Source organism: Gymnodraco acuticeps, unplaced genomic scaffold (genome assembly GCF_902827175.1).
Source record: "Gymnodraco acuticeps unplaced genomic scaffold, fGymAcu1.1, whole genome shotgun sequence".
NCBI classification, from domain to species: domain Eukaryota; kingdom Metazoa; phylum Chordata; class Actinopteri; order Perciformes; family Bathydraconidae; genus Gymnodraco; species Gymnodraco acuticeps.
This window is the reverse complement of record NW_022991948.1, coordinates 219,206-229,000: the sequence shown is the minus strand read 5'-3', so window position 1 is coordinate 229,000 and position 9,795 is coordinate 219,206. Positions and strand designations below refer to the sequence as shown.

At 39.5% G+C, this 9,795-nt stretch overlaps 2 protein-coding genes across 3 annotated transcripts in view; both read right to left on the bottom strand.

Moving 5' to 3' along the window:
* Positions 1-375: 375 nt before the first annotated feature.
* uts1 (urotensin 1) lies at positions 376-2,760 on the bottom strand. Its single transcript, XM_034200603.1, has 2 exons — positions 2,656-2,760; positions 376-2,068 (listed from the first exon to the last, which is right to left on the bottom strand). The coding sequence occupies exon 2, from the start codon at positions 2,063-2,065 to the stop codon at positions 1,637-1,639; it is 429 nt and encodes a 142-aa protein (XP_034056494.1). The 5' UTR covers positions 2,066-2,068; positions 2,656-2,760; the 3' UTR covers positions 376-1,636.
* Positions 2,761-6,079: 3,319 nt separating this feature from the next.
* Positions 6,080-9,795, bottom strand: part of mpv17 (mitochondrial inner membrane protein MPV17) — a 31,172-nt gene continuing 27,456 nt past the window's right edge. For both annotated transcript variants that reach the window (XM_034200597.1, XM_034200598.1), the window contains exons 6-8: positions 7,251-7,283; positions 7,093-7,145; positions 6,080-6,603 (exon numbers count right to left, since the gene is read on the bottom strand). In XM_034200597.1, the coding sequence (XP_034056488.1) occupies positions 6,534-6,603; positions 7,093-7,145; positions 7,251-7,283 (156 nt within the window). In that variant the 3' untranslated portion in view covers positions 6,080-6,533. The remainder of the gene's footprint in view (positions 6,604-7,092; positions 7,146-7,250; positions 7,284-9,795) is intronic.

Genomic DNA, 9,795 nt, shown 5'->3' with positions numbered 1-9,795 from the left:
CTTTTCCCTGGCGACATCAACCAGCTCTGACTGGGGGATCCCAAGGCGCTCCCAGGCCAGCGAAGAGATATAATCCCTCCACCTGGTCCTAGGTCTACCCCTTGGTCTCTTCCCAGCTGGACGTGCCTGGAACACCTCCCTAGGGAGGCGCCCAGGTGGCATCCTAACTAGGTGCCTGAACCACCTCAACTGGCTCCTTTCGACGCGAAGGAGGAGCGGTTCAACTCCGAGTCCCTCCCTGATGACCGAACTTCTCACCTTATCCCTAAAGGAGACACCAGCCACCCTGCGGAGAAAACCCATCTTGGCCGCTTGTATCCGTCACTAAATGTGTATTTTAAAATGTATAATCGGCACAATAACAGAATACAATGATTTTTACTTCAAACTTTTTTATTACAAAATATAAATGGCAAAAAATCTTCTTCTTCTTTTGCTAAAACAATGTTTTCAGTGACGTAAATGATAAATAAAAAAAGCTTTTTTTCTTCTTTTTGTTGTAGGTTAGCATGCTACAGCTCATACAGTACATGTGACCGTGCTCCCGCGCAGCGTAAAGGAGACAGGAGGATTAAAGGAAGGGGAGAAATGACAACTGTAGATTTAAAACCAATAAAGCGTGTTGTCTTTCCTTGCACCTCAGATCATTACACATGCCTTCACATTAAGTGTCATCAAATTGGCTTTAAAACAAAGACACAGAAATGTTTGATTTCCATAGCAGGGGTTTTGAATGTTTCCCGCCGTGTGATTTTACATCCTGCCGAGCTTCTGTTTTGGGGTAATTATGACTTGAATCGTCACTTTAAAGGTCACCTCAATTTGGCCAGTCTTGTTGTAACAGAATCTTCTTTTTTCAAATAATCAAATAGGGAAGAGGATTTAAAAAAAGAACTTACTATCATTGTAGTTACATCATTTTAATATAACCGTATCCATTTGAAGGATCACAATATATAAGATTAACTTGTAATAATTTAGCATACATTATTTGGGAAATGCATAAAGTAGGTCTGAATTCCTCAGAGTAAAGTTACTTAAGATATCCTTATGTTGGTGGATGAAGATTGTTCTAATATCGTAGAAAAGTTTCTCCAAGGCATCCGATCAATTATGTCTGGTGGCAAGCCAACTACCCACAATGCACCTTACATTAGACTTGTTTAGCTGCAGGGGTAAACAACTGGACTAATTAAAATGGTCCACGTATTCAGACTGAGGTCAACCAATTCAAAACAGAGTCTAATATTAAATATTATTAAATAAATAATATGTATTCTGGTCAGGTGTCATTTTCACTTCAAGCATCAAAACATCGATCAAAGTGTTCAAATGTGAAATCCAGTTTCCCTTTCCAAAGTCCAGTGCAAAGAGGAGTGTGTGAGGAGGGTGAGATCAGGGGGGTGAGGAGGGAGTAAGAGGGTCTGGAAGGTCCGTTTCCATCAAAAAGTCTTTAAAGAAAACACATTTTACGCGCGGATGCTGTGATGCGTAAATTGGCACCATCTGTGCGTAAAATGTTGGCGAGGTGGAGAGGAAGGCAGGCGCACAAACAACAACTAATGTCAGAAGTCTTGATTATTTAACACAGCGGCTGTTTTGAATGAGGCATTTAGAATACAAAAATAGAGCGTAATTACTTCCCGACCTCGTCCAGCAGATTGCGGTTCAGCAGCGCCTGCTCCCGCTGGTTCTCCACCTTCGCAATCTGGATCATATTCCTCAGCAGGTGGAAGGTGAGGTCGATGGACAGCGGGGGGTCTTCGCTCCTCTTCAGCAGATGCACCGCCGCCCTCACCTCCCCTTCTTCAGCGGGCAGCAGGTGCAGAAGGTCCGGGTGTCTGCTCTCCAGGAACCGCAGGATGTTTTCGTCCAGTAGATCCGAGGATGCGGTGCTTTCCCCGGCTACAGCTGCTCTGAGGAGAGACTCCTCCAGGCGCTGCATCTGGAGGCGGCTGCTGTAATCCAGCCAGCCGGGGAGGACGCGCGGTCTGCCGGCGGCGGGGCGGAGGTGCGAGGAGAGGAGGACGGAGGAGAGGAGCAGGAGCAGGGGCACCGGCTTCATGTCCTGCAGACAGAGGGGGTTATTGACTCAACGTACAAACACTGTATTACAGAATCAGGGGATAACATAAACACACTTTTTGTCGCGCACTTTTTGAGCTTTTCCAGAGTGATGAACCTTTTGCATATATACAGTTTGAAATGCACAAATCAACTAAACTACAAATGCGAAACCTGTAAAACAAAAACATTTACTATTTAAAAAAAAATGGTAATAGCATTCAGGGTGATTATAACTACTATAGTTGTACATAAGCACTGTGTAGGCTAATGACAGCTTATCCAAGTAGCCTATGTTATCTTGTGCATAACATAAACGCTTTTCATGCAAGAAACAAAAAGAAACAAAATACGATATTGGCAGGAACTTTGACTTGACTGAAAAGCATCAAAACAATACAAAAAGGCTTCTAAATTAAAAGAGTTCACATAAGAATAAGCAAATGAATAGAGGATTTCTAAAAGGACACAAGCTGACGAGCTGCCTGCACTGTAAGCTATTGTTCCCGCCATCTTCTCATTTCATCAATAACGTCCAATTCTACAAACTTTGAATACAAACAAAGAGTGAATAGGAGCTGCTGTACTCACTTCAGTGTCTCCAGAAGCTGCAGCTGAACTTTGTGGGTCTCGGGTCGGAGTCTGCAGAGTTCCTGTGAGCTAAGACCGCAGGACGAAGGCTTTATACATCCAGCCTGAAGCTTTTGACGTCAATGAAAGCTCAGACACCGCTTTGGAAACATGGACACATATCGAGAGTCCTGAGGGACAGCAGGGGATGCTGGGATCGACAGGGAATAAAGGAGGGGGGGGGGGCATCTTTTACAGCTCTATTTCCCCATAGGGAGGATACAGGGGGGCAAGAGGAGGATACAGGCGGGCTTTGAGGAGGGGGGTTCCTTTAGAAAGTTCCACACGTTTTCAGGGATCACCAATGCAATGTTTTGGGTGTTAAATATTCCAAATTACACTTGTGATATTTCCGCTTTTTTAATTTTTTTGAACAGTGTGTGTGACATGTGTTTGCTACCTCTCTTGCATCAGATAATTGCCACTTGGAAGATGAACCTCGGTCTTTGAACATCTGTTAAAAGCCCTTTTTCCACGTAGATATGACACGTGTTAGAACATATGAAGGTTAGATCTCATAATCTCCAAGCAGCCATGCAAATAGAATGAATCACTGATGTGAACTAAAAGACTTACATCCCTTGTAACTGTGAAAGTGAATGCATCTGGGAGCTGTCCATGGTGCTGCTCTTTCTGTGTCACACACTTGGTGATGAGTTATTACATGCTGATAAGAACAGAGTTTATGAAGTGTTTACATATTAGCCCCCGAAATCCAACATGCCAGAAAGCCACATAAGCAATTCACTTTTAAACTACACTCTTAGGGTATAATCAAAGTAATATTACACATTTGTTTCCCAAATTGGGATTCATAAAGTACATCTTATCTTAAAAGCCATTCCGTAAATTCTCTAATTGATACAACTATTGGTGAATATTATTTATAAGTGATCAAAATGTGAAGTTTTCTCATTTTACGCAGACTCAGCTACCGTAGGAGTTCAATATCCTAGTTTTTCGCAATGCTTTTGGGGAAAAAAGTGGATGTTATTGTTACTTGTTCTGAAAAAACACACCAAAAAACACACTTTTTAGACGTAAATGAAGGCAAAGCTTCTTAGTTGACCTTTCTTAAGGGAGGAAAGTGATTACAGGACTTCCTGATGCATTCACAACCCACCTGTTCAAATCTGCCTACTCACTGTACTCCCCATTATACGTTTTCATTTGTGTCCACTTGACTGTCTCCTCCATGATTTCCTGGGTGTCATGAAAGGCGCTTGAAAATAAAATGTATTATTATTATATGACAACATGCACATTTACAGAAAAAAGCCACATATCTATTTGTTAGGGTACATTCTTAACTAAGAAAATCATGGTGATCAAAAGTCCGTTCAAACCCAACTTTGAGTCTCCTGTTATCTGGACTAAAAACACAGATCACCTTTTGAGATTCCTCATATACAAGCAAGAGTGCTGACAAGAATATGTGCTGTATTTTCATTGAATCACTCCGGTTTTAATTAGAAAACACAGCGAGGCTTGGTGCTGAATCAAAAACAGATTTCCACAAATAGAGGGACGGCGTGAAGATATTTGGCAGATTTTCTATGAATTCATTCAGAGGATTTGTGCTTGCTTTCCCGACCGATATAGCCGAGTGTGTTTGTGTGGAAAAACAATGAGAGCGGTTCATTTGGCTGACAGCCGCTCAGCAGCCTCCAAACAAACCAGAGAGTCAGCGAGGTCAAAGTCACCGTCAACAACACACTTTATTAGCTTCTAGGGCCTTTGCTGTTATAAATGTGCACATTGTCAGTAGAAAGGAGACTTTATATGTTAAAAATGAAGAGAAAATGTACATTTCAAAAGAGATGTTCTATGCACTGATGGATTCATGGCTCTATTTAGTTTTTTAGACCAAGAGGTAGACTAACTATTTATGTATTATAGTATATCACTGAGCCCATGGCCGTACCCACCATTGAGGTCACCGAAGTCCGGACCTCTGTAATTTTTTCGAGGAGTATATAACAAAACTCGTGAAATAACTGCACATAATTAACAGGGTTCTTTGTAGTACTTTCATTTACTGGCGGTGGGGGCAATGCACCACTAAGTACATTAAAGCCAACAGAAGAAGACAACATCAATGTATCAACAAACAGCCGCAGTCCGGACTTACCCATGGATGTATAATAAGGGAAGGTGAAATAAATACTTTACATTAAGTTATTTTCGTGTTGTCTAAATAATGATGTAATGCTTTTGAAAGGCAAAGAATAATACAAAAAAATATATGTATATATGCTGAGCCCAGAGTGAAATGCAAACACCAGTGTGATTTTGGTAACAGTACGACTATCGCACCAACACCTGGTCTGCCTCATGTGGAAGCCCCGCTTTAGTTTCTCACCTGCTGAGCCCAGAGTGAAATGCTTTTGTGTGCACAAACTAGAGGTGAACAGCTAACACCAGTGTGATTTTGTTGACAGTACGACTATCTAGGACACAATTAAAGTGGGGGTCTCAAATGCGGCAGCACCAACACCTGGTCTGCCACCTGCTGAGCCCAGAGTAAAATGCTTTAGTGTGCACAACACATTTTTGGGGGGCCTGACCCCCGAGCTCTCCTATAGGCCTACATGTTTTGGACCTCGGTATTTACGAAATCCTAGGTACGGGCCTGACTGAGTAAAGCCACTACACTATCACAGTTTAAACATGTATTTATGTATGTTTACACATTTTAGTTGACTCATTAGCAAGTTGAGATATTTTGTGTTCGATTTGTATTTATTTGTAATTGTTGTACTTTCATCAGATGCAAAAATAAGACAACCAAATTGGAAAAATATATCTGGTAGGCTACCCCTTCTTACTTTTCATTTAGATTGTCTGCTATTTAGTAAATATAGTTTGACAGAAAATAGTTCAATAAATGTTTGAATGAGTAGTTTAAAATGTTCACTTCAGTACTTTTCAAGAGATGAAACGTCTGATGCCACTGTGAAACCTGTACAGTAAATACGAAGCTACATCAGTGTGTTAGCTTAGCATAGCACAAAGACTGGAAACAGAGTGGACGACTAGCCTCTTTGTCCAATATGAAATACAAAATATAGTCAACCAAGCAGCATCTCTACAGCGAAAGTTGAACCAATTACTTTTTTGTTTTAACACAGATTAATCAAGATAATTATATATTAGTTAGCTTAAGAGTTGCTGATGCTAGCTCCTTCCATCAGTTTCCTGTGTTTGTGCTAAGCTAAGCGGCTACTGGTTATAGCTATTATTATCGTACAGACATTAAAGTGGTTTCAACTCACAATTATGATCAGCTTTCCTTCAGCATAGATCTGTGAAACAAGAGCATCCTTCCAGAGAGAGTTTCTTTTTTTAAAGCTTTCCCCACAGTCAATAGACCAGAAAGCCAGAATTGGAAGAAAATTGCAACTTTTATTATATTTACAGTATGTAAACTAAAATAAATCATTTTCAACATTTTCTTCACCCCAACACAAAATGATTTACAAATTAACATTTACCATTATTTCAAGCGATTGTTGAATTAGAGGTTAGAAAACTGTTTTTGTAAGCAGTGGCTGTGAATATGTGTGTGTGTGTGTTATTGTGCGTACGTGTGGCTACACCACTGCCATAAATAACAAACTTTCACAGACATTTATGCAACGTTTGACTTTCAAGTGTGAATGTGTCATTCAGAGTAGACAAGCACTTTCTCCCGACCTTTATAATGAGTCAGTCACAGTTTTACACTTTGGAAATATCAGCAGAACTAAGTTAGACCATGTCACACACACACAAGCACACAGACACACTACAAATGAGTGTAACATCATCATCATCATGTAGACAGCTGGACTTGTGGTTCACATCTTGTTCACCTTCCAGGTCAGATAGGAGTTCCAGGCGACAGCGACTATCTGCACCACAGCCATCCTGAAAGGAAATATGATTTATTTAGAGGCAAATAACAAAAGAGTCTGATATTTTCACCAAGACAGACTTAAAGACAATCATAATGCTTCTTCTTATGAGATTTTAGGGCTTTAACATGTATATTTTTGAAGTTCGAAGCTTCTATCGAGGTTTTTGAAACAAACAAAACGAGAAATATCCCACACAAAATCCACAATTTGAAAAAAAAGTGATTCATCCAATGAAAAAAATGGGTCTTTTTTATAATAAATCTTATTTTGGACTTTACAACGCTCAAGAATTATTGGAGATGTTTGAGTAAGAAGCAACACAGCCCCCACTTGAATCTAATGCTAATACCATTAGTTTAGTCTAATCTGTATCCGTGCAGAAATAACAAGTTAAAACAGAACAAATGAACATGACATGCAAACCACTGAAAAGACACCTCAGCAGCACTAAATGCATCGAATAGTCACATTGTATGATCAAATATATATGAACTCTGACCTGTGGTGAAGTGGAATGAAGTAGAAATTGGCAATCTGGACTGCGGGCCAAAGCTGAAAAACATAAACAGGAAATATTGAGAAGACAATCTGATGCACAACATGAAGTCGAAGGAACATTTGAGTCAGTAAAATGGTTTATTTACAGGAAACACTTACATAGTAATTTGAGATGAGGGCGTCTGGGTAGTCCTGTGAACAAGGAACAAATACTGTATTTTAAAACACAGAATATTTAAGAGAAAGCTGATGTATTTAAGCATTAACAGCAGTTACAAAGTCACAATCACAAATCTGCAGCAGGTGATTATGCTCTTCAAGGTCCATTGTATTTCAAATAGGGAGAACATTGAGTAGGGTTTACTAAACTCTGAACCTCTCAGTTGTCTTTCAGGAATATAAAACAAAACTTGTTCTTCAGATCCCAATTCCTTCAATGAAAGACGTCTGTTTGGCAAAACCTGCTCTCAGGTGTCAAGTGAAAAGGCATCATGAGAAAATTAGGAACTAGTCACACCTTTTCGAAAAAGTCTCCTGAACAAGTGCGTAAGAGATGTGAAGAAGGCAAGGCAAGTTTATTTATATAGCACTTTTCAACACAAGGCAATTCAAAGTGCTTTACAAAAAATGAAAGACATTAAGAAAATGGCATTTAAAATCAGTCATTAAAAAGAAAAGCTAATAAAAGAAACATTAAAAGAAAGAATACATGGATAAAAGTTACAGTGCAGTTTAAGATATGAATAGTTCAATTAAAAGAAGAAAATATTGTGCTGCTGTCTGAAGATGGAAGAACTTCAATGCAAAGGTTTACCTTCATTTTTAAAGGTTTTCAATGTCCTTATAGCATACATCAGATTTCTCTCTGAATGCTTCACACTTTTGGTGAGAAGTTTCTGAGTTTGAATAGAAAACATCTGCAGATACACATTAGAACTTCCTGCCCCGTGCTGAGTTCAGGTTCAGCCCTCTAACACCTTCCCTCAGAGAACCGTTAACCTGCAGGTGTGTGGAGTGAGAGATGGTGATGTGTTCAAGCTCAAGGTGGTGTGGAGTTTCTTTCCAAAAACAATGACGTTTTAGAGCCAAAAATATCAGCACATGGCCAAATAATGGTTGAGTTATTGGTAGTGATGGACATCTTCATCAGCCCCCTGTAGATACAGTATATAAGAGTCATTTGGGGGGTATGAGAGGTCTTTATTTTACTTGAAGGTCACCAGTTCAAGTCCCGGAAAGACCAAGTGCTACCGAGGTGTCCCTGAGCAAGGCACCGTTCCCTACACTGCTCCCCGGGCGCCGTTCATAATGGCAGCCCACTGCTCCTAACACTAGGATGGGTCAAATGCAGAGACACCGTTTTGTTACATGGTACCTGTACTACGTAATGACAATAAGTTGAATCTTCTTCAATCTTCTTCTTAATGAAGATGAAAAAAAGTGTGCAAAATCTACATTTTCTGCTGGCTGATGGAAAAACTACTAATTGACAAAGCTTCTGTCTCTGTCCATGGTTCTGAAACATTACAAAAGTGTGTATTTAATCCTTTAAAACCTGCATTAAGGCAAGGCAAGTTTATTTATATAGCACTTTTCAACACAAGGCAATTCAAAGTGCTTTACAAAAAATGAAAGACATTAAGAAAATGTCATTTAAAATCAGTCATTAAAAAGAAAAGCTAATAAAATAAACATTAAAAGAAAAAATACATGGATAAAAGTTACAGTGCAGTCTAAGATATGAATAGTTCAATTAAAAGCAGCGACAAAAAGAAAAGTCTTCAGCCTGGATTTAAAAGTATTCAGAGTTGCAGCGGACCTGCAGGTTTCTGGGAGTTTGTTCCAGATATTTGGAGCATAATAACTGAACGCTGCTTCTCCATGTTTAGTTTTGACTCTGGGGACAGAAAGCTGACCAGTCCCTGAAGACCTGAGAGATCTGGATGCTTCATCATTTAGCAGGAGGTCAGAAATGTATTTTGGGCCTAAACCATTCAGTGCTTTATAAACCAGTAGCAGTATTTTGAAATCTATTCTTTGACACACAGGAAGCCAGTGTAAAGACTTCAGAACAGGAGTGATGTGATCCACTTTCTTAGTGTTAGTGAGGACTCGAGCAGCAGCGTTCTGAATCAGCTGCAGCTTTCTAATAGATTTTTTAGTGAGACCTGTGAAGACACCATTGCAGTAGTCGAGTCTACTGAAGATAAAAGCATGGACAAGTTTTCCAAATCCTGCTGTGACATTAGTCTTTTAATCCTAGATATGTTCTTTAGGTGATAGTAGGCTGATTTAGTAACTGTTTTAATGTGACTGTTGAAACTCAGGTCAGAGTCCATGACTACACCTAGATTTCTGGCTTTATCTGTTGTTTTGAACATTGCAGACTGAAGCTCAGCGCTAACTTTTATACGTTCTGCCTTGGCTCCAAAAACCATTACCTCAGTTTTATCTTTGTTTAATTGGAGAAAGTTCTGACACATCCAGTCATTGATTTGTTCAATGCACTTGAATTGGAGCATAGTCTCCTGGTGAAATTGTTACGTAAATGTGTGTGTCATCCGCATAGCTATGGTAACTTATGTTGTTGTTCTTCATTATCTGATGGTAGATAAATAAAACTGTAAAACATAATGCATATACACAGCTTTAAGTCATTTAAGCTAAAATACTTGACGTGAAAAAAATCTACAATTTCCCTTTG

Coding starts and splice junctions, on each gene's coding strand:
- uts1 (XM_034200603.1), bottom strand. CDS start 2,065: ATGAAGCCGGTGCCCCTGCTCCTGCTCCTCTCCTCCGTCCTCCTCTCC.